This window comes from Bison bison, unplaced genomic scaffold, assembly GCF_000754665.1.
Source record: "Bison bison bison isolate TAMUID 2011002044 unplaced genomic scaffold, Bison_UMD1.0 scf7180017864135, whole genome shotgun sequence".
NCBI lineage: Eukaryota > Metazoa > Chordata > Mammalia > Artiodactyla > Bovidae > Bison > Bison bison.
Genome location: NW_011494707.1, coordinates 1,998,091 through 2,022,434, shown reverse-complemented (window position 1 = coordinate 2,022,434; position 24,344 = coordinate 1,998,091). Strand labels below are relative to the sequence as shown.

Here is a 24,344-nt window from a genome sequence, read left to right as displayed (position 1 = left end):
ATCTGCCCAAGGTCACTCGGGGAGTGTCCTAGATGGCTCGCTCATGCTCCATCCCCTCCCCCACCCCCTTAAACACAGAGACAGGCTCTGTCCCCTACCTAACAAGCATCAACACGACAGCTTCCCAAGCACTGATCAGGCGAGCCTGCAGCTGCTGGAAGAGGTGCTGTGAACTGAATAAAATCGGAGGTGAATTTGAGGGAGAAACAGCCCACATTTACATAATGGTCTGAGGGCCGAAACTCATCACCCTTCCCATGGCTACCTCTCTCCCCCAAGCTCGGAGAGAAACGGCCCCCACAGCATCACACTGAGCTGCACACCCCTATACACAGTAGTCACCCTAGTTTGGAGTGGGTTGGGGATTCAGTGTGGTGAGGCTTTTTAATACTCTGTCTAGGTTTGTCATACATTTATTTATTGTAATAGATAAACATACATTTATGATCTTACAATTCTGGAGGTTGGAAGTCCCTAGGAACTCTCACTGATGTCAGCAGGGCTGTCACCTCCTGGAGGCTCTAGGGGGAAATCCACTTCCTTGCCTTTTCCATCTTCCAAAGGATTCCCACCTTCTTGGACTGGGATCCTTCCTCTGTCTTCACAGCCAACAACATTGGGCAGAGTTTTCCTCACGCTGCCATCTCTCTGGTTCTTCCTCTGTTGCCCCCTCTTTTTGCCTTATAAGGACCCTTGTGATAACACTTGGCCCTGGATGACCCAAAGTAATCTCTTTGTCTCAAGGTCAGCTGATTAACAAGTCTAATCCCCACCCCCCCACCCCAGCTCTGTGGGGATTGATGTGCCCAACATAGCAATGTCTCTGTTTCTTATTAGTCCTTTCTCTTCAATCTCTCCCTTCATCTAATCCATTTCTGCAACTATCCTGTCCCTGCAGAAGACCCCCCACGTTCTGTTGGCCTGACTTCTCTTTCGAACCCCCATTACCTCCTACCCCTTCAACTCAAAACTTTATGGTAGAAAATAAAAGACCACTACTGCAACCCAACCCCTCAGAATCATTGCCTCCTCCTAACTTCTCTGTTTGGTTTCACAGCACCAAGTTTACTCCAGCAGTGGTCTCAGAACTGTTCACTCTTCCAGGTCGGATCACTGGCTACGTTCCGTCAATGTATTTTTCACAGTCTCATGAAATGCATCCCTCTGTCTTCAACTTTCCATTCCCACTATCACCTCCATCCTTCCAGCCTCTTTTTATTCCTTGGACTGTTGTTGTTTCTTTTAATTGAGGTGTGGGGGTGGGGTGGAAATCTATTTTCTGTTCCTTTCTAGGGCCCCTTAGAGCTGTTTTACATTTATTCTAATTTTATCATGTCATCAACCCAATAAACCAGGAATTAACATCCTTAGTTTATAGATGAGGAAACTGAGGCTAAGAGCAATGAAGTAACTTTCTAAAAGTCATAATCATTCATTTATTCATTTAAAAATATTGAGAGCCTATTATATGCCAAGTATTAAATGTTGGGGATAATAGTACTGAATTAATTAACCATGATCTAAGTTCTAAGGAAAGTTACATTAATCTAGAAATAGAAAAAATAGACTCAAGAAGTAGAAAACCAAATGAACACGATTATTGCAGTCTCCCAGCTAACCTAGCTAAATGTTTTCTTGCTTTTCTGAATTCCTAGTGAGCAAAAAACAAAATCTCCTTGGTAGCACTTTACTCATTCAACACTGTATATAGTCATTTGTATACTGCCTTATTTCCCTCACCAAACTCCCTGGGGGCAGAAACACTGCCTCACATGGCACATAACAGGATTTTGTTTCAGCTACAAGGTTGTAAGAGTCAAAGAAGATGTTCAGGAAAGTACTCTGTAAACTGTAAAGCCATTTTCTAAGGTTTATTGTCATTAGTGATGCTGGCTGTGATCTTCTTTGGGCAAGTCATCCAAGGACCCAATTCCCCTTGATGTGGACAGGGTCAATTTTCCTTACAATTCCTTTTCTTTTCATTCAGGTTTTCTGTATCATCTTACGGAAAAACCTGAATGATTTTTTTTTTTTTGGCCAATCCAATACAATGTCTACCTGCTTTCCGCAAGTTCCTAAGGAAAAGCTTAAAAGTTATTGCTTAAGACAATGACTCTCTTGTTTATCTTCCCCATCCCCCCAATACCTTCCTTTTTTTCCATAATATTTCTTTACAAAGCTTTTCAAATTGAAAAGTTTTTTAGGTGACTATCCATTTATGCACCATCCAGATTCTACAATTACTGTTTTACTAAACTTGCTTTGTCACAGCTTTCCAGTTATCTTTCCATTCATTCATCTCATTTATTTGATGCATTTCAAAGGAAGGTATCACTAAACTGCCCCCTAAATACTTCAGCTGCATATCATTAACCAGATCATTTTTATTCTTTTGAGGTACATTTGACATACAATGAAATGTACAAATCTTAAATGTTTTATTCAATGGGTTTTGACAACATATACTCCTCTGTAAGCCAAGCCCTTTCAAGTCATTCAGCTTGTGCCAGCAAGTTCTCTTATACCTTTCCCAAGTCGGTCCCTGACCCCAGTAGTTCACTCTTGAAATTGTATGCTCAGATGATCTGCAGATATGACTTTTTACTACTATATTTACTATCTTAAACACCCCGTCATTCTGTTCCTATTGCAAAAATTTATTTTAATCTTTTTTTCAGCTTTCTTGAGGTATAATTGACAAAATTTGTATATATTTAAGGTGTACAATGTGATGGTTTCCTATTAACATACATTGTGACGTGATCACCACAGTCAAGCTAATTAGCATTCATTACTTCATATAGTTACCTTTTTTTTTTCTTTCAATCCCTACCCCCTCTCCATGGCAACCACCTGTTTATTCTCTGTAGCTATGAGTCTGTTTCTCTTTAGTTCTGTTTGTTCCTTTGTTTTGTTTTTTAGATTCCACATATAAATAAAATCATACAGGATTTGTTTTTGTCTGACTTATTTCACTGAACATAATACCCTCTAGATCTATCCATGTTGTCACAAATGGAAAAACTGCCTTCTTTTTTATGGCTGAGTTATATATATATGCCACAGCTTCTTTATCCATTCATCTATCGATGGACACAGGCTGCTTCCATATCTTGCTATTGTAAATAACACTACAGTGAACATAAGCGTGCATATGTCTTTTCGAATTAGTGTTTTTATTTTCTTGGGAAACATACCCAGAGGTGGAATTGCAGGGTCATATGGGCTTCCCAGGTGGCTCAGATAGTAAAGAATCCACCTGCAATGTGGGAGACCTAAATTCAATCCCTGGGTTGGGAAGATCCCCTGGAGAAGGGCATGGCAACCCACTCCAGTACTCTTGCCTGGAGAATCCCCATGGACAGAGGAGCCTGGCAGGTTGCAAAGAGTTGGACATGGCTGAGTGACTGAGCACAGCACATGGCAGTTCTATTTTTAATTTTTTTTGAAAACTGTCCATACTCTTTTTCATACTGGCTGCTACAATTTACATTCCAATAGTATACAAGGGTTCCCTTTTCTACACATCCTCTCCAACATTTGTTATTTGTTGTCTTTTTGATGATAGCCATTCTGATGGACGTGAAGTGATATTTCATTATGGTTTTGATATGTATACCCCTGATGATTAGTGACGATGACCATCTTTCCTGTGTCTGTCGGTCATCTTCATTCTGTTGCTATTAATTGCCACAAATGAAAAAGTACTTTTCAGGATTTAAAGACATAATAGTTTGCTTGGTGGAAGAAACAGGAAAAATGGCTTAATGAGGCAGTAGTCTAATTTTTCTCCTTTTAAAACATACCTTGAATTCAGTTTTAGGTCGAACCACTCTGCTGCCTCTCTCTTACCTTACCATAGATTTTGATTTCAAGGCCAGCCTACATTAGTTCAGTCAAAAGGGGTTTATTTCTTCAAGTCCTGTGGCCTTCATTTAGCATTTTTTATATGAACTCAATCACAAGAAAATCTGGAGGATTTTTTTTCTTCTTATTGCCGTTGCTGGAAGATTTATGTTCTTGGGCATGTCACCACTCTCTTAGGCTTCAGTGTCCATATCTGGAAAATAACAGTTTATCTCTTAAGTCCCCAGCTAAATCTGAAACCCAATACTTTCTATGGGAAGAAAAGTTGTGAAGACCTGAGAAGAAAACAAAAAGCATCTCTATGCTACATACAGAAGTATATTAAACAGTTCATCAATATTTTTTAGTCAAAAAATAATAAATGTTACTGTATCTTGGTAAGTTATTCTAGCTTATGTGGTCTTGGAACAGCTGATTTCTGTTTAGTTTTTTTGTACTAGCAAATCATAATTTAAATTGTAACACAAAGTCCTTTCCAGTGAATGAGTATAGAAGGAAGCTTGCTTGATATATTCCTTTTTTTTTAAATCTTGTTTATACCTCTTGAGAGGGCTTTTTGACAGGATTTGGGAGACAATTGTCAGAAATCTGTTCTCCCCATAGCCACCTCTGAGTCACTTCCATTATTTATGGAACAGCAACTGTGAAGAGTGGGATCATGTTTAGGCTTTTTTTTTTTTTTTAAACAACACATGATAAATGTCTTTAGAAGTTTATGTAATATATCCCGAAGCTCTCAGTTTTCAGAAGAGAACAGAGTCCAGAAAGCAACTTTTTAGGCCTTGTATAGCTTGAAAGCATGTTCCTAGATTGTCAAAATAGTAACCTGACTAAAGTTTTAGCAGCCTTTGGAGTAAAGCTGTTCTGTCTTGGAAAAGTCACCTTTTCCATATAGTCACCTCCTATATCAGGCATAAGATTTCCATTTCATCTTATTTGCTACCTTGCAAAGGAACTTTGGCTTACTTTTCCTTGCACATACTTCAGATTCCACAGCCTTCATCTGTGCAGTTGTATAGCAAGGCACTCCACAAAGCAGCCTCTGTCTCTGTCGTATATGGATTGCTCAAGAGGGAGGAATGAAATTTAGGATGGGGATATGTTGCCTGTTGTTTGCTTTCGTTGAAGACTTGCTGTCCTCTTTTCTGTTTAAGAAGACTCATCGTCTAGCTCAGCTGTCTGCTTCGTTCATCAAGCTCTCATTGGACCACCTGCCAACAAGCTGGCCTAAGAAGTCTTGTACATGTTAGTGGCCTGGCTATCCCCTAGATTCCAGGCCCTCAAGTTTGGCAGGTTTCGTGTCCAGAGTGCTTTTTCCTTGGAACCCAACGAGCCTATGCGGAAATGGCAGCCTGTGAGATCACCAGCTGGGTCTTTCCTGTCGCCTTTCCACTGTCTTAACCAGGAAGCTGAAGCCAGGCTTGTGAATGTGTCTCTGGAATTGAACTCAGCCAGCTTCTCTCCTGTCAGAATCTCAAGTCATGAAAATTAAGAACATTCAGAAAAATAGGTTTTTCTCTTTCCAAGCAACAGAGATGTTGTTAAGTTATAAGATTAAAAATATTTCGCCAAATATCCTTAACACAAACTCTCGGCACTCTCTAAGATTGAGTTTGATATGAAAACTTGTCAAATGTGTTGATCCCACTCATCAGGCAACAGCACTTGTTTTTCTTATTAATAGCATAATGAACACTTTGCAGTTATTAAAAAGAGTATTGAAGAAGATAGATATAGATATAGCAAAATAGCTTAAGAATGTTTTTAAACTTGGTTTAAATTCAGTCAAGATTTTACTGGGTTCAATTTGTTTGAGCATCATTTTGAGAACCACTTGTTTTTATTAAGAAAGAACAAAATGAGTTGCCTGTAGCAACTGAGAAATATAGATAGGGAAATTTCATTGTGTTTATTTTTTAAATTTTCTATCATTAAAGCTTCAAGAATTTATAGGCCTAGTTGTTCCTCCTTATAAACTGAAATCCAACAACAGTCCTGAAGAAGTCAAAAACTGGCTCCTCTTTTTACCAGAGACATGTATGGTCCAACTTGTGTGTCCTTTGATTACTATCTGGAAGTCCAGAATCCTTTCTATTATGGTCACTTACATGGAATGGTCTGTTTCTAGGATCATATTGCTGTATATATAGAGGGTGTCTATATATTCAAGTCATAGCACTGGGTTTTATATATATAAATATATATATATATATGACCTTTTAAAAAAACTTGCACTTTAGTTTCATTTTCATGAAATGAATTATACTGACTTTAATACTTTACTAAGCCCTCTCCCTAAAAAGTTATGGGAATAATTATTTCATCTTCTTCTGTTTGACTTAAAAAGCAGATAAGAACCAAAAATGAGTAGAAAATCGAAAGAATTCCAAAATAATATTTTTAAAAAGAATGAAGGTCCTCATTTTAGCTATAAAGTTGACAAACACTTCAAACACTCAACACAGAGAACACCCCTTCGGTATCAAAATTCAGAATGGATTGTTTTCCCTTTCGCCTGTTCAAAGTTCTGAAATGGTCCTTATGGGCTCTCGTTTCACAAGCACCAGGCAAGCAACATCAGTGGGCAGGAAGGATGATGCCGGAGGTTAGAAATGTTCAACTGCAACATTGATTTGTGTCTGCCTCTCTCCCTCTCCCTCGCTGGCCTTTTTCCCCTTTAATGAGGACTAGAATGTTTCCACATCAGTTAACTGCCTTCATAAAGCACCAGAAGGTCACACCAGCCCCAGACTGATCCTTTTCTTTGTGCCGATAATATAATTGGCTGATTGTGCCAGTGATGAGCGCGCCCCCTCCCCCAGCCCGGTCCTAGCTCCATGTTTGTAAGCCTTACTGCTGGTTTCCGAGGAGAGCAGCTCGGCTCGCTGCGCGCTTCCCAGCGCAGGCAGTGCCACTGCGCAGGTTGATCAGCGAAACAGCATCCATTTTAATCTGCGGGGAGCCCCTGCCTTCCCAGGGCGTTCTCTCAGCCAGTGGATGCTCCGCGCTTTCCCTCCGCAGCCTCGCTGAGCAGTCCTGCTTTGGGGTCTGCTCCCTAGGATGCACTGAGATGGTACATCAGGAGAACTGTTCGTATCAGGTAAGATTTAAAGCCTGATCGTGAGGCCGGCATCCTTTGGGAGAGGAGGCCTTCCTCGTCCAGAGCAGCAGGTTGCCTCTTTCTGGGTTTTCACGGGATTTTGCCATCCTACACTCCTGGCCTCCATCACATACAGTATCTGAATTGTAATTAGATTTTCTGGGGAGTAATGGGGCAGAAAACTCTGCTTCTTGGCCTTTAAAGCATATGTGAAATCCGCTGAGGTGATCTGTGTTTTGCACATTCTGTATGTCTCTGCAAAATAAGAGAAATCGCGTTAAACTTTGAATTTAAGGGGCTTTGGAAAAGATAAATCTGGGTGGAATTTCACATAGATAAAAGGGAAAAATATTTTTGCTCATTGCATAGGAGGCAAGTTGCTTCACATCCAGTTTTTAGGATTGTCTTGAAGGAAATTATATTAATCAGAAGTAATAATTGATGATCTGACAAATTTTCAAACACCAGCTGGTATGCACTTGACATTTAAAGTTGCACTTGTCTCTCCAAACTTATTTTTACTAGTATGTTGTTTTAAATGACTAGTAAATAAGAATTAAGGTACCAACATGCGTAAAAAACTCCAAATAGGAATTTTTAGTAGCATGTACTCATCTCTGTCCTTAATTTTCTGTCTGGAGTTTTGAAGTAAGCACTTAGAGAATCTCAAAAGACCAGTTCTAGAGTGTGACTAGAACTGTGGAAGCAACACTGAAAATATCCTCCTTGTAAACAGACAACAAGAAGGTTCTCAGAGTAATTTCTCTGCAGCAGTAAGCACGGCTAGTCCAAGTCATGGATAGTTAATATCAGGGTATCACTCAACTGACCGAGTTTAGAAGCTCCAAGGGACCATTTCTCTAATTTAACAATGCCTCTTCCTTGTGTGAGGTAAGATACCTGAGACCAGCAGGTGTTTCTCAGAAGGTCGGATTTCACAGTAGTGAATGTATGCAGGCAGAATAGTACATCTCACAAGACTCAAAGCAGTCGTTTCCCAGCTAAGCAGTGTATGCCTAGAAAATATGTTTATGCACTTTTTTCTCTGCTTAATAATTGGAATTTTGTAATTGTGGGCTTGTCTTATAGTATTTTCATTTTATAGTCCATTTAGGTCCATAGATCCTAGATAACAAGATTTATGCTTCATAGTTCTTACCATGCCTGAGAAAAGGGTCATGATGCTGAGGAAACAACAAAACTTACACACAATACAGTGGGGGAGTGGAGAGTGTCGACTTTTATGGAGAGACTAAGCTACTTATGGCATGGCTCCAGGTGATTAAATTACTGTAATAATTAAAATTATTTTTCTGCTCACTTTTTAGAGAAGCTATGTAATGTAATTTTTTGAAGGCAAGATGCTACAAGATTATTCCGTATATCTTTTCATTTGGTTGAACATGGAGTCACTGGTTTTATAAGTCACAGATTGGTCAAATATCAGCAGTGCCATCAGGAGGGGAGGGGTTGTTTAGCCTTCTGCTTCCAGAGGAAAACAAATTGATTTTCTTTTATATGAACTACAACATATAACACTGATTGTGTATTCAATAGTTTTTGAAGTACTTATTGCTTATTTTTAGAATAAAATTATGTCCATTAGGCAGGTGATAATAGGCAATAGATTCTACATCTCCATGGGGTTTTATAGAACTTTATGTGTCTGTCCTTTTAAAATGCTCTCCCTCTGTTCATAACTCAGCAAATAAAGAAATATTAGCCATGAAGCCATGTCTCAATCCTACTTGGAAACCTTAGTTTTAGAACCCACCTAACATCACAGATTCTGAACGGGCAGTTTCTCTAAGTTCTAGATGTTATCATGGTCACTGGTAATATCAACAATGATGTTTTTTAGAAATGTCCCCTTTTCTGATGAAGGCTTGCTTATTGATTTATCTATTCTTAAGGATGATAATAGAGTAGTTAAAACAAAGTCCCTAGATTAGCATCTTAGTGAGTAGAAGGAATTTATTTGTAGGACTGATTCCTTTCATCCATAATGTATACCATAGTTTCTTTTTTTTTAATCTGATTTTATTTGTTTTTTTTTTAATTGAAGGATAATTGCTTTACAGTATTTTGTTGTTTTCTGCCAAATATCAACATGAATCAGCCATAGGTATATATAGTTCCCCTCCCTTTTCTTTTCTTTTTTTTTTTTTGGCATATGGTCATTTCCTGACCAGGGATGGAACCCACACCCTCTTCAGTGGAAGCAGAGTCTTAACCACTGGACTGTCAGGAAGTCCTGTATACCACGGTCTCTGAATGGAGAAACCCTGAATGGGGCTTCGGAGGCCATTCCCCTCAGACTCATTTGGATAATTCGGTGCGCATGTCTGGGTGTGTGTTGCTATTACCTTTGTCATCATCATCATCATCTTCGAGCAGTAGCAGTCTTCAGACTACTCCTGCCCTTGCCCCTGTTCTGTGGTCTGTGTTCAACGCAGAACCCAAATGCTCTCTTAAGACCTAAATCAGAGCCTGCCACCCATCTCATAATTCTCCTCCTCGGCATAAAAGCCCACATCCCACCAGGGGCCCCCAGGGTCTTACATCACCTCACCCCTGATTCCTCTCAGACTCCTCTCCCACCCCCTCTGCCCCTTCACCCCCTCTTCTCATGCTTCCTGCATGTGCTGTCCCTCCTGCCTGGTATGTGCTTCCCTCCAGGGAGCCCAGGTGGTTGCAGGTTTAGCAAGCAATCTGCCCTGTTTGGGGCATGTTTATACTAAAAAATTGTTCACTTCTACCTGAAATTCAGATTCACCCTGGCATCAGGTATTGCTCCTGTTGGTGACCCCCACAGCTTACTCTCACTTGTCACCTTCTTGTGAAGGCCTCCTCTGGACTTTCTGTGTCAACTTCCAATTCCCCAACTCTATCCAATCTTGCTATTACACTTTACTTTTTTATTTGGCGTTCATCACCATCCATCAGACTACATGTGCTGTGCTGTGTTCAGTCGCTCAGTCATGTCTGACTCTTTGCGATCCTATGGACTATAACCCGCCAAGCTCCTCTGTCCATGAGATTCTCCAGGTGAGAATACTGGAATAGGTTCCCATTTCCTCCTCAAGGGGATCTTTCCGACCCAGGAATTGAATCCACATCTCCTGCGTTGGCAGATGGATTCTTTACCACTGTGCCACCTGGGAAGCCCATCAGACTACATTTTTGTCTATTTTCTGTCTTCCTTACTCCACAGAAGCTCCACGGGGACAAGCATTTTTAGGTTTGTGTCCATCTGCTCTCTCAGTGCTAAGAACACGCTCTCAAATAATATGGATGCATGTGACTATTGTATGTAAAATTGAGTAAGAAAAAAGGCACTGTAAACACTCTATAGCATTGTGGTTTCTTACACTTTGATGGACATTGGGATGATTTTCAATCCAATTCCTATTCCAACTCCCTGCCGTCAACATGCCCTGATTTCAGTGTCTTAGGATCAGATTATCCCTTTATTTTTTGTTACTTTTCTCATCTGTGAAATGGTATTTTTTCTTGTTAACATCCTGGCATGATAGTTGGGAGGTCCCTGCCAGAGGCCACCTTTCTGCATCAACAAGTCAGTTACCATGAATTAAGGGCCACTTTCTCCCAATGTTTACGTAAAGGGCTCAGTGAAGATTATAAAGCAGCCCCAGGAAACCATGCATTGCTTCACTTCCCAATTATTTATTGCTAATATAGAGAGTATAACTGATTCTCAGGTATTACTTTTCCTAATAGATGATTGTTCTGAAAAGGAGTTTCACTGCTTCCTAGAGCTTGAACCCCCTGTTGGAGGTGGATGGATATGCCATGCTATGAAAAAACTCATCTGAGTAGGGGGATGTTCAGAGAGAAATTCTCAGGCAGAATTTTTCATGGTTGTTTTATTTTTAAAGTTTCTCAGGTTGTCGACATCTTTGTATACTTTTCTCCCTTGCAGGATTTACATTAGCACAGAGGTTACTGAGGCATGTCTTGTCATTTTCAGTTGTAGCCGTGTTAAAAGATAGAGCTATCGACCTCCATTTTCCAGTCTTGGGAGGAAGCCAATCTCTTCAGGAAAGAGCCTTGCCCACAGCTTCGGGCCTGGCAGCCTTTAAGAGACCAGATTCCTCTACACGATCTCAGATAGAAAGCGTCAAAATACTGTTAACTTGAAAGCACAAGCTTAGGTCAAAGGGTCCATTTTGCTTAAAAACTCCCAAAGATTTTCTCCTCTTTCCCTGCAGTCAGTTATGGGGATTAATGTGTATATAAAACCAGTGACACACTTTTATCCCTTTCTTTCCCTTGCTTAAATTCCTTTATGACCACTCCAGATATAAACCATACCCTCATGGTCTCAGCTCCAGTAGAAATGAAAGAGGAAAAAAGTGAAATGGTATGTAAATGACTCTCATCTTTTTCCTCCCTTGGGAGCATAAAGAGACTCTTCCTTCAAATGCACTCCTGATCTTGAAAAAGCAGAGTGGAAATTTTCATACTTCCCCATTTTCTTTAGGATAAACTTTTGCATGGCATTTAAGGCCTAATCATGGGGACTTCCCTGGTGGTCCAGTGGCTAAGACTCCATGTTCCCAATGCAGGGGGCCTGGGTTTGATCCCTGGGGACTAGATCCCACGTGCCAAAACTAAGAATTCACATGCCAACACTAAAGATCTTGCATGCCACAATGAAAATTGAAGATCCATTGTGTCATAACTAAGACCCAGCACAGCCAAATAAAGAAATAAATACTAAAAATATATGTATTATTTTTTTTTAAAAAAGGCCATGATCTGAACCCTGGACAGAAACACGCCTCCCTCCCCACCTTGTCCCCCTGCCCCACTCAGCCGTCAATCCTTTTTCTTTGCTGTGCTGCCTCAGCCTGGAGTCCCTGCCACCCCTACACCTGCTTATGCCTGTTGCAAGCTGATGCACTCTGAGGCTCGTGTCACTTCCATCAGGAAACTTTCTCCTCCTCAGTGCATCTTGTTTTTACCTCTGTAAGAACCCTTTTACAGCTAGTGACATATAAGTCTGCCTCCCCGATTAGACAACAGGCTCCTTGAGGACAAACGCCTGATTTTCATTTCCTGCCCTATACACAGATTGTGTGTTCCATAAATGTGTGTTGGACTGATTGGATTTTCTACAGTTGGTCCTGTTCTGAGTCCCCAGGATGAGGGTTTTGCTTCGTAATACCAGAGAGGAGCTCAGATCTGTGCATTGCAACTGGGAGTGGGTGAAGGTGATCCCCCTGCACTGGGAGATCAGTCTTAGCCACTGGACCACCAGGGAAGTTCCCAGAGTTAGGCCCTGAATGCCATGCAAAGAAGTTGGAAATTTATCCTAAAGAAAATATGGGAAGTATGAAAATTTCTACTCCTTGTATGTGGCTTATGAGCCTCTTGCCCAGTTGCCATCCCATGTGCTGAGATGAGGGACATGGTGCAAGGAACAAAATGAAAGAGACACACATCCCACCCTTCCCAGAGACAGTCATCAAGAGTATACCACCACACCTACTTCTCCTTCACCAAGAGAGGTTCCCCAAGGTGAGCCTCATGGTCTGTCCCCAGGCACTTCTTCAAAACACCCGTGGTCAGTGGAAGCTAGTAGTCATCCTCAAGACACCTTTCTTAACATACTGAATTTTGCAGTTTTCATAAATCTTCCTACCATATAGAGGGGTAATTTTACTGCCTCCTGAAACACCAAATATCCCTTGGGCAAAGTGTTTCAGCCCAATTGAAGTCTTGTACCCATCACCTAGAATGAAAGGTGTCCTATATTGGTCTCAAATGATAAAACTAGGGAGTATATCAATTTAAGTAGTACATCAAGATATCTTAAAAAGCTCTTGCTGGGAGAAAGTAGTAAACAGACCTTCGTGCCCAGATTCTAGTGGGTTGTTTTGTTTTGTTTTGTTTTTGCCTCCATGCATGGTATGTGGGATCTTGGTTACTTGACTAAGGATGGAAACCTCAGCCCCTGCATTGGAATCGTAGAGTTTTAGCCACGGGACTGCCAAGGAAGTCTCTCTAGTGGGTTATTTACTGGTTAACAAAAGAAAGGAAATATAGTCCTGTCCCCATTGACACCAGGCCAAGAGAGGGCTCATTTTCCAGTCCCCTCTTCGTGTGAATGAGAAAACAAGGTATCAAATTTGACTTCATCTAAGATTCCACTCCATTTAAGCCTAGTTTCATCCACAGCAGGGAAAAAAAATATACTGACCTAATAGGGGAATTTCAAAGCATTTAGTGCACTATTTGATACAGGCTTTTAAAATATAAGTTCAATGAAAAATAAATGAGTAAAATAAAAGTTCAATGAAGTTATTTTTATGTCTTGTTGTATAGATTTTTATTTGATTGGAGAATTTTTTTCCCTGGAGTGTTGAAGAATACGTTGTCTTCATTGTTTTGCCTGGTTGGGGGTATAGTTGTATTTTGCCTTGTTGAGATACAGTGTGTTTGTATGAGGAGGGAATAACATGTCTATCACCTTAAAAATTAAGAAAATAGTTCTGGATACAAATTCATCTGCACTTGTTTTTAGGCTGTATATCTGAAAATAAAATGTGTATGTTTTACCACAAAAGGAGCACAGTGATAAGTGCCCAGATGGGAGGGAAAAAATCATTTTAACAGGGTTTCAGTGTGGGCCTGATCTGAAATAGAAATTTAGTACAAGCACATCATTCCTATTTAAAGTAGCACTGAGAGCCTCAAACATCATGATTTAGACATCAAGTGATTTTAAGAAATAAATGTGCAATGCATATTTTAAGCCAAAAGTCTAGTATTTTCTCTTGGAAAGAGAGTGGTGGTGGGGATTGGAAGGAAGTGGGCACATTGCGATGATACATGTCAGTGCTTGCATGAAGAGCAGAGACCTCACCTTCACACACACACACACACACACACGTGCATGCACGCACACGCGCACATGCACAGTCTTGGGTAACTAAGACTTTACATGCAGAAGCTCAAGATTAATAGTATCGTATTCTATTATTTATTTATATTCTCCGTACCAAGGGAAAATGTGAGATCTTGGTGTACTTAGTATTCCCCTGAGCACTATGTGGAAGCATCAGAAATTACCAAGCTTCCTGAAATAGAAAGTACTTTGACAAAATTGCTCGAGTTCAGAAGAAAACAGTCATCCAAAGGCCTAGTGACAATCAGCGTAGGAGAGCCATTAAGGGGGAAAGAATGCTAAGAGCACAGAGAAACATAACGAGGGCGTTAACAATGGTCCCCCTCTGAAGCGCGGCATCGTCAGCCAGTGACCACAGTTGGCGTTTCTCGTACTCAGGTCTTCAGATGGGCGGAAAACTTGACGCCTGTGGTCCTCAGTTTTTCTGATACGAATAAACAATTGACACTCTGTCTCCTTCCAATGCTTTAACCTCCTCCACTGCACACTCCCAATGCCATTAGTTTAACTTTTTAAATCTACAATGAAACGTCCTCTGCAAAACAATATACAGATTTTCATGGTTTATCTAGCTATCAGAATACCTTAATTGAAAAGCAAAGCAAATTTAGATGAATACTGCACAGAAGAAAAAAAATAATTTTAAAAGAGATTATAAATCAGTGTCGGTTTGTGTAGCACATGGAATTTGGAGGCTAAGGCTGAAGGAGAGGCGGTGGGAAGCTAAAGGGTTAATCAGGATGAACTAAGAGTTTCCATTAATAAGAATAGGAAGATCTTTTGACAGTGCATAAGTGATTTCCCACTAATGCGGTCTGTGTTCTCAGAGTCAATAATTTCCACCAGTGGCCGATAATGATCATTTAAAAGCATTAGCTCACGTGACCAATGCGCCTCACAGTTCAAATTATGGCTTGACAGGAAACTGAAGCTCTCCATTCTGGTCCTTGAATTTCAGGGCACTGGGGGTGAGCAGAGGCCCTTTCAACCTCAGGGATTGTAAGTGGCTCTGTGTACATTTTCTAAGAGGAAGCATTAGTATCTGGCCCCATGTTTTGCAGGCAGAGTTCATTTTAGAGAGGGCAGCGGTAGAGGAAATGAAAGATTCAGTCACCCAGTCATGTCTAGGCTCCTCTATTCATGGGATTCACCAGGCAAGAACACTGGAGTGGGTAGCCATTCCCTTCTCCAGGATAACTTCCTGACCCAGGGATCGAAGCCAGGTCTCCTGCATGGCAGGCAGGTTCTTTACTGCCTGAGCCACCAGGGAAGCCTGGTAAAAAAGAAACCAGGAAAAGTTCTCTGTAAGGACATGACTGACTGTTCTCCTCTTGTTTGTGCACGGCTGCTACAAAACCACCAAACATTAAGTTCAGCTCCAGTGTTCTAAGGTGGTGTTTTGCTTTTTCATTTCCTGTATTCGTTTGAACCTGTTGGAAGTGAAATTAATTACAGTGTTGATCCCAAGCATGTAAAGTCAGGGTCTTACCACCAAGCCTAGAAATATGATCAAAAATAAGATAATGGCTTATACTGAATTTTTTCAAGGTCTCGAGCTGTGCTTCTGAAATGTGAAGTGCACTCAGAAATCTTAGAGCTCTTGTAAGACTGCAGGTTTTGATTCAGTAGGTCTGGGGTGGGAACTGAGAGTTGGCATTTCCTGTCCACTCCCAGGTGATGTAGATGCTGTGGCTGGAGGACACAGAGCAACGCTCTAGAAAGCACCAAAGATCAGTCCTTGTGACAGGAAGATAGGATATATTTTAAGCGGGCACAAACCATCCAGACAGTAATGATACAGCTCCTTCTGGAAAGGGTCTAGGCTACAAGCCTATGTCCCGAGCACTCACTTAGGGAGGGCGCAAAATACATTCATCACCACTGGAGACCAGCTTTTAAAAGAAGGTGTTTTATCACTTGTCTCTACATAGAACTTAGTAGAGGATCACTTTTGCCAAGAAAAGATATAGGGAGTAGAGGAGGAGAATGGTTTTTATTACTTTCTTGGGACTAACCCTTGTTCCTGTTGTACAGCTGGGAAATTTCCATCTTGGATTTTGAGATGCCCTTCTCCAAAAGGCAATCTATTATAGATAAATATGCATATATATATATATATATATACACGCACACATATATATGTATGTGGTCAATATATTATTGGTGCATATAAATTAATTTGAATATGTTTATACATATACATAGTTAATATTGAAAGTTCAGTCCTTTTATCTGTATATTTAAGGCCACCTTGTTAAAACCTGAAGAAGGGCATGGCAACCCACTCCAGTATTCTTGCCTGGAGAATCCTATGAAGAGAGGAGCCTAGCCAGCTACAGTCTATGGAGTCATAGAGTCAAACATGACTGAAACAACTTAACATGTGTGCATGCTTGTTAAAATTAAAGTCAAAAGATAATAATTAGATGTATAGTTTTATGTACTTTACTAAGTCTTGTAATATCTAAATTTTTATTGGGAATTCCCTGGTGGTCCAGTGGTTAGGACTCAGAACTTTCACTGCCATGGCCTGGGTTCAATCCCTGGTCAGGGAAGTAAGATCCCACAAGCTGCATGGCACGGCCAAATAAATAATAAATTTTTATAATCGCTCGCATGTTAGCTCCTGATTATAGATAGCTAAATGGGCTAGATGCTAACCTAGGTAAGAGGCTGAAATCACTGAAATTCATGGTAGGCCCTCTGCTTCAACCTGAGCAGACCCATGTTTACTTACCTCTTAAATGTATGTGGTTTCCAAAAAAGATTTCGGTTGAAAAGCACTCATATAAACTATTAATATTTCCTTCCATGGACAGCATTCCGAGGAAACATTGTAAGCAGCCCAAACCTTTCTCCTCTGTGCATGTATCTATTCAACATATTCATCGTCCACTTAACATGTGGGAGGTGGTGTCTAGATGCTGTGGGGAAAACAAGATGAATAACACAAATCTCTGCCCTCTTAGAGAAAGGCTTGAAACTGTAACGGTGTTAGAGAAAAACCATTATCAGTCTAAAAGCAGCAGGGTAAACCTGAAAGCAAAGTTCACTGTACAGTGTGTTAAGTCACAACTATTGATGAAGGAGTTTTTATTTCATTCCTTGAGGTCTGATCATCAGGGGACAGCAGTGACACATGCTGAATGTTACAGATATGTGATTTAGAAAATTGTGGCAGCATGTGATACCATTTTTAAAAGCTACATTTGATTATTGTTGGGTACAGTTGTTTCTTAGAGGGGCAGACAGTAGGAGGCAGTCTCCACACCCATGTAGAATATGGGCCACAGAAGCAAATTCTGTGCTTCAAATTCTGGCCTGACCGTGAGCAAGTTGCCACTCTGGGGCAATTCCCTAGCCTCACTGATTTCTCACTCCACTGTGAAATGCAGTTTGATGATAATATCCACCTCAGAGGGTTCCTGTGAGGACTGAAGACAAATGTAAGAGGCACCTGTAAAGTACCTAGCCTATAGCAACCCCCAATAAAGGGTATGCCGTGTGTGCTAAGTCGCTTCAGTCGTGTCTGACTCTTTGCAACTCCCTGGACTGTAGCCCACCAGGCTCCGCTGTCCATGGGATTCTCCAGGCAAGAATACTGGAGTGGGTAGCCATTCCTTTCTCTGGGGGGTCTCCCCAACCCAGGGGTCAAATCCACATCCCTTACGTCTCCTGTATTGGCAAGCGGATTCTTTAGCACTAGTGCCATCTGGGAAGCATGTTGATATATGTCATGTAATAAGATGCGTGCTTGCTTCATTTTAACTAGCCTCCTTCGGCAGAGTTTAGTATGCAGAGGTCCTTCAAAGTCGAGCATCCTTTATTTTAACCCCAAAGCCTTACCTCTGGAGAATTCTTGGCTTTGGGAACACCCAGCGTATGGCAGCACGCAGTGACCAGCATGACCTCTCAGGCCTGGAGGGTGTACTGGGCTTCTTGCATGCAGGTGGGGGGACCCCTGTCCAGAGCAAGGGTCCTGGGGTCGGGAGGAGAGTCAGATGGGAGATCTCTGCTAGGAGAAGGTCTGCCCAAAGACAAGTGTGGCTTGGGAGACACAACTCCATCAAACTGTCTGACAAAGGCACAAGACAGTCTCAGGGCCTGGGGTGGGGGTGAGGGTAGAGTTAAGCAGGGGTTTGGATTTGAGTTAGGGGCTGTAGAGGAAAATATTTGCTTTATGGAAAGAGTGCTACAGAAAACCACGTTAAGACAACTTTATCCTACAAGTCTTCCACAAATTGATTTTATTTTTTTAATTTGTGGAGAGAAAATACTAAAGTGATGTGAGCACGTCAGCAGAGGTGCAAATGTCAAGAGCTGGCTTGAACAGCATTTTGCCCTAGAACTCTGTTCTTAACAGCATTGAAGCTGGTCAATTCAAGAATTCACGTTGGAAAACCTATTGACTGGTACATTTACTGCTTCCTGTCTAAGCCTGTCAGACTGTAAGATTATGCTGCTAAATGGAGCCTTGGCCCTTGAATTCTTCTTTGACCTGTTTCTCCTGCACACAGTAACTTTCAAAAAAAATACCGCGTATATATTTTAGTTTATGGCCGTAGTAACTTGATAACAAGAAGCGTGTGTTTGTGTGCGCACTTGTTAGTCTGCTTCTTGCATCAAAACATCCTGCAGCTGTGGGCCTTTTCCTTCTCTGTACGTAAAGCCAGTAAACAAAGCCAAAAGCCATGGGAAAAGGGTAAAAAGAGCAGCAGCAAGGAACGTCCTCTTTTGTGAAAACCCGCCACCGGCTCTTAGAAAAAAGTTGATGGATCTTTTTCTCCTGCCTGTATTACTAGAACAAAGCAACGATTCCGGGGGCAGGGGGGTCCCTCTCTGTGTTGGAGAAGAATTTCATTCTTGTGCTGGGGTTTCTCCCTGAAGATGAGACTTTCACGTTTAATTTGAAGAAATGATTGGTTATAGGAAAAAGGCAAGGGGGAAAAGGCAAACATCTGTCTCACAGGTTAACTTTTAAATTATACTGTTTGGTTTTGTCATGCAATACCCAGCTTTTAACTCGCCAGTGAAGTCTGTGAGGCAGGGCTTTGCATCTATTTTTATCCCGTACACTCTATCCCTAGTTCAGAATAAGATTGCTGGCTTCCTCCAGAACTCTTATCCACACTCAGCCCTGAAGCGGGAAGTTCAGGGGTTAAATTGGCTTTTCCTGGATTGGGGGTAGAGAAGGTGCTGGGGAGAGGCATCCAGGCAGGATCGTCCAGGGGAAGAAGGTGACAGCAGATGTGGAAAGTCTGGACTCTTAACCAGCCAAGTGTCAGGGCAGAGTAAGCCTTAGAGAACAGCAGCTGCCCCTGTGCCGGAGCGTGGAACAGACCGGGGGGGCCGGGTGGGGCGGTGTCTTTGGGACAGAAGGGGGCAAGGTCACACACAGCCGGACACAGACTCTTAGCTGGCTCTCCATGTCAGCATGAGCGGGAACCAGGGTCCTGGGCAACAGCACATCAGCCTATCAGGATTCATGGGATCTTATTTCTTAACTGAAATTGTAAAGAGTTAAAAGGATGAATTTGGACAGTGATGGAATGGATGACATCATCAGTCAAGAATCCCTATTGGATATGGAGGGGAATTATAAAAAGGTAAGGGGGGAGAGCTCTTTTGTTTGTAAACAATCGGACCATTTTTCTAACTGGGAGAAAGATAACCCTAGAGGAGTGGCCAGATTCCACACTCAGTGGCCATTGCCATAATATATTCAGGAAAGCTCAATGCACAGAATCGAATGCATTAAGTTGGGAGAGTACTTCCTTCTGCTTTTTTCAGCTTGTATTCATTAATGTATTATAGCAGTAACTAGAATGCACATGTTGTTCTCCTGAAGTTGAAGAAAACTTCTCTTGTGCTTTTAGTTTCTAGTTAGGCTTTTTATGAAAGGAATAAATTTTTAAATTATTGACATGTTGACAGTTCACCTGCAAGAAATAACCACTAGCATGTTTAATCCATCTTTCTAAGTTTGACCTTTTTTTTCAGTTTGATCTTTTTAAACAATGAAAACTATGAAGTTTTACTAAGAGAAGTATGGGGGTTTAAAAAAAAACTGGTACAGTATCTGCTAATTCTTTGCTTGCATTTTCTTTTGCAAGTCAGTAAATATATTTTTAGTATGTTTTATATGATAATCATTTCATAATAACAACCCCAAGTAAAAATAGCTTTAGTTATATGGGTGAGGTCATGAAATTAAACTACCAGTGTATACTTGTCTGTCCACAGAAGGCTAAACACTATGTCCTTCCCCCTTATTATTTCCTGTAAGTCAAGTGTAGGTCACGACACAGCACAGTATGAAAAATCAGGACCTGGAAAGAAAGACCTCTTTCCCTCAGAAGCAGATGACCTAAAACAGTAGAACTTGCTCCTAAATTTTTAGTTTGATCAAATATGTCACTTTTTTTTCCCCTAGATTGAGATAGAAGATCTGTCTTAATAGATCTTTATATATAATAATGTAAAATATGGCAGTTTAGATCTTATATGCATAATTGTGTATGAGTATGGGGGCTGTTTAAGTATATCCTTTATTTCTTAGGGCAGTTCAAATAGTTTCTTTTCTTTCTCAGAAACTGAAACTTAAATTTGTAAAAGAGGTTTAAATGACATACCGTGTTGCTCTGTGTGGGTTTTGTCCTTTGTGATCCCCAAAAGGAAATGAGCGCCCGAGGGGATAAATGCTCAGAGTCCTGAAACCCTGACACTTCTCTGATGTCCCCTCCTGCCAGAAGTGGGTGTGCAAAAGATACTTGGGATGCTCAGAAGTCAGAGTCACTTACCCAACCCGGTAGAACAAGTGCTCAGGTCTCACGTTGCCTCTACATTCAGTGCCAAAGGACTGGTCACATTTTCTTTGTCACAGCGTTTCTCAAAAAGGAAAGTGTAGGTCAGTTTTCAGTTAGGAGAAATAAAAGACGTACCATTTGCTAATGCAGTAACAATAAAGTAATGACTACTGTAGTTTTATCTGCTTAGAAACAGAGAGAGCCCAGATGCCAGGAATGACTGAACCATGATCTGCGGGCTGCGTGATAACAATGCTGACTAAAGTGTCAAACATGAATTGCTCAAGTAGCTTTAACACCTCAACAACAGCAAAACAGAGTTGCATTGTATCACCCTTTATCTCACCAAGGCAGTAGCACGCCACTGTGTGACTTTAGGAGAAATTGTATCTGAGAGGTTGGTATAGAAGACTACTAGATGAAACTTCTAGATGTGTTTCATCTAGAGATGAAACACAGAGATCTGTATGTGTCATTCTGGACCCTAAATCTGAGAGTTGTTCTCTAGTCATTTTAGCTTTATCTACCTTTCTCAGGCAAAGTGCTTTCAAATTGTATACATATCATGGAACTATGAAGGCTTCATTATGCTTTAAAAAAAAAAAAACTATTAACCATTTCATTAAGAATGTCTAGTGAAGCCAGGTGATACAGGCCTTCTTTAAAACACAAAAGATAAGAAAGAAGTTACCTAAAATAAAAATCACTTTTCCTAATTAGAACCTTCCTTTTCTAAGTTTTTTTCCCTCTAACGTATTTTTTTTCTTTCTTTCTTTTTTTTTGCTGTTTGGTTTACTAAGTAGAAAACTTAGATACTTAGATGCCATAAAGCAGTGGTCTGCAGGCTTTTTTATCTCATATTTATCAGTAAAATGTTTTTGAACCTAAGCCATTAACATACACGTATCCCACTCATAATTACGCATGCATGCTAGGTCACTTCAGTTGTGTCCAACTCTTTGAGACCCTATGAACATAGCCCTCCAGACTCCTCTGTCCATGGGATTCTCCAAGCTCTAAGAATACTGGAGTGGGTTGCCACGCCCTCCTCTAGGGGATCTTCCTGACCCAGGGATTGAACCTGAGTCTCTTCTGTCTTCTGCATTGGCAGGCAGAGTCTTTACCACTAGCGCCACCTGGGAAGCCCCATAACTACACATATACAGCTGTAAAAATCCATCTTGTGTGTATGAAATTTATACACTAGTCCTTTGGTATCCACAGGGGATTGGTTTCAGGATCCCCACAGATTCTAAAATCCCCACAGATTCTAAAATCCCAGGATGCTCAAGCACGACATGGTATTTGCATATAACACACACATCCTCCTATATACTTTAAATAATCTTCAGATTACTTATAGCACCTCTCTCTAACCTCTGAATGCTCAGTCATGTCTGATTCTGTGACCCCATGGACTGTAGCACACCAGACGGCTCTATCCATGGGATTTCCCAGGCAGGAATACTAGAGCAAGTTGGCATTTCCTCCTTCAAGGGATCTTCCTGACCCAGAGATTGAACCCACGTCTCCTGTGTCTTCTGCTTTGCAGGCAGATTCTTTACCTACTGAGCCATCAAGGAAGCCTGCTTACTACTACTTAATACAGTGTAAATGCTGTGTAAATAATTGTAAATACAATGTAAATGTTATACAAATAGCTGCTGGATGCATGGCAAATTCACATTTTGCTTTTTGGAACTTTCTGGAAGTATTTTTTCAAATATTTTTGATCTGTGGTTGGTTGAATCCACAGATGCAGAATCTGTAGATGTGGAGGACTGACTGTACACAAATAGGTATTTTCAAAACTAAGATGTTTAAAATATAACCAAAAGCAAAAGTTTTAGTAATTTCTTCTTTCACCTCCTTATATTCTGAGGTCAGTTGTCCAAAACAATTTGAAAATTGGTATATCCCTGCCTGGGTACAATAGAATTTCCTATACCAGTTGCACTAATAAATACCACCCTGTGTATAGGGATTATTTTACAAGTTTGTTTTAAAGTCAGGCAAACAGCCTTCAGGGGAAAGGTCATTTTACAGTGACTGAAATTAGTTTCCACCCAGGCAGAGGAAGGAAAAGAGTACGCATCTGTTTCGTTTCCTTGGGGAAGGTCCTGTTGGTAAGAAAGATGTTTCATTTAGGACCTCTGGTTTTTTCAGGAACAGTAGTAAGACTGTACTCAATGGAAAACGTAGCTGAATATCTAGAAAAGAAAGCCTGCACCTTGGCAGAATCCGAGGTGTGAACGTTCAGTGCATTATGGCCCGGCCTTGCTCTGAGCAGCCTCTGGCCCTTTGGTCACACAGCCCATTGTCTTCAAGACACAAAGGCACACAGGTCAGTGTCCTGATTCCTTCAGCTATCACTCACCAAGAGCCCTCCTGGGTCCCTGGCTTTGTGCTCGGGGTCAGGATCACAAAAGGGAGGTTGGGCTTTCCCTCAGGGAGCTTACAATCCACATGGGGAGGTACACACACACATAGGCTGCCCTGAAATTGATGCCACCTGGAGGGATGTTCAGATGGCCGATGTGGACCTAGAAAAGGCACAGCCCATGCCATCTCAGGGCGAGGGATAGATCCAAACTGTACCAGTGGAGGGGAGGGGTGGGGAAATCAAGAAAATTTAACATGAAATACAGCAGAGGACTGGCTCCCACTTCGTGCCAGAGCAGAGCAAACACAGGGAAGCCGGCCTGGCTTTCTGTCCCCAGGCTACTCCTGGCAGAAGGAGCCGCAGCCGCAGCCGTGTGTGGTTGGAGGATGGGCAAGCCGGCTCGCCAGGCTTTGTTTCTCCGGGGTGCCGTCTCCAGTGTGGTGCATCCAATTATGGTGAAAGATTAGGGAGGAGCCCGTGAAAAAATTAAAAGGCTGGAAGGAACAATATTTAAAGTGAAGCCCCAGCTGCGCCTCATGTTTTTTTAAAAAGGTGAATGGAAATGACTGCTTGAGATAAACTGCAATAAACAGGAGCACAGAATGCCAGCTGCCATTCCAGACGAGAGCTCTGCCCGCCCCACGCAATTACTGAGGAAAAGCAGCCGTCGACCTCTGTGCACCCTCACGTCTTCCTATCTGTGAGGCTGAATGCGCTTGAGGAACTCCGTTAAGTTACTGAACCCTGGACAGCCCCACCTCAGCCCCCCAGGGACAGTCTCTTCCACTCTCTGGGCCAGAGTCTCCTTTTCTTTCAAGGGAGAAATTGGCCGGATTGGTTTTAGGTCTTGTAAATGTGAAGCCTCTTGGCTCCTCGTTCAGGCTTCTTTGCATCTTATCACCTGGTTGGTGCACCTCGGTGAGCCAGCGTGGTCAGGGAATGAGTTCTTTCAGAACCCATAGATTTTTCGGATATATGATATGTGGATTTTGTCTCAGTTTAAAAAAGACTCACACACACACAGTTTGTGGGAGGGAGAGTGAGGTTTATTTATTAACTGAGATACAATTCACATACCTTAAGATTCACGTTTCCAAGTGTACACTTTGATGGTTTTCGTTATATTCATAGGGTTCTACAAACCACTGCTTTCTAATTCAGAATGTTTTCATCAGCTCCCCTCCTTAAAGAAGCCTGTCCCCATTAGTAATTACTCCTAATTCCTACCCACCTACCCACCTACCCACCCCCCCC

The 24,344-nt window shown here is 41.5% G+C and overlaps 1 protein-coding gene across 2 annotated transcripts in view; it reads left to right on the top strand.

Annotated features, from left to right (window-relative positions):
* Positions 1-6,517: 6,517 nt before the first annotated feature.
* Positions 6,518-24,344, top strand: part of SCHIP1 (schwannomin interacting protein 1) — a 62,962-nt gene continuing 45,135 nt past the window's right edge. Inside the window, exon 1 of one of the 2 annotated variants that reach the window (XM_010839850.1) lies at positions 6,518-6,967. In XM_010839850.1, coding sequence (XP_010838152.1) covers positions 6,938-6,967 — 30 coding nt within the window. In that variant the 5' untranslated portion in view covers positions 6,518-6,937. Of the gene's footprint in view, positions 6,968-18,993; positions 19,508-24,344 lie in introns of those variants that run through there. The other variant, XM_010839849.1, reaches the window with a different exon arrangement.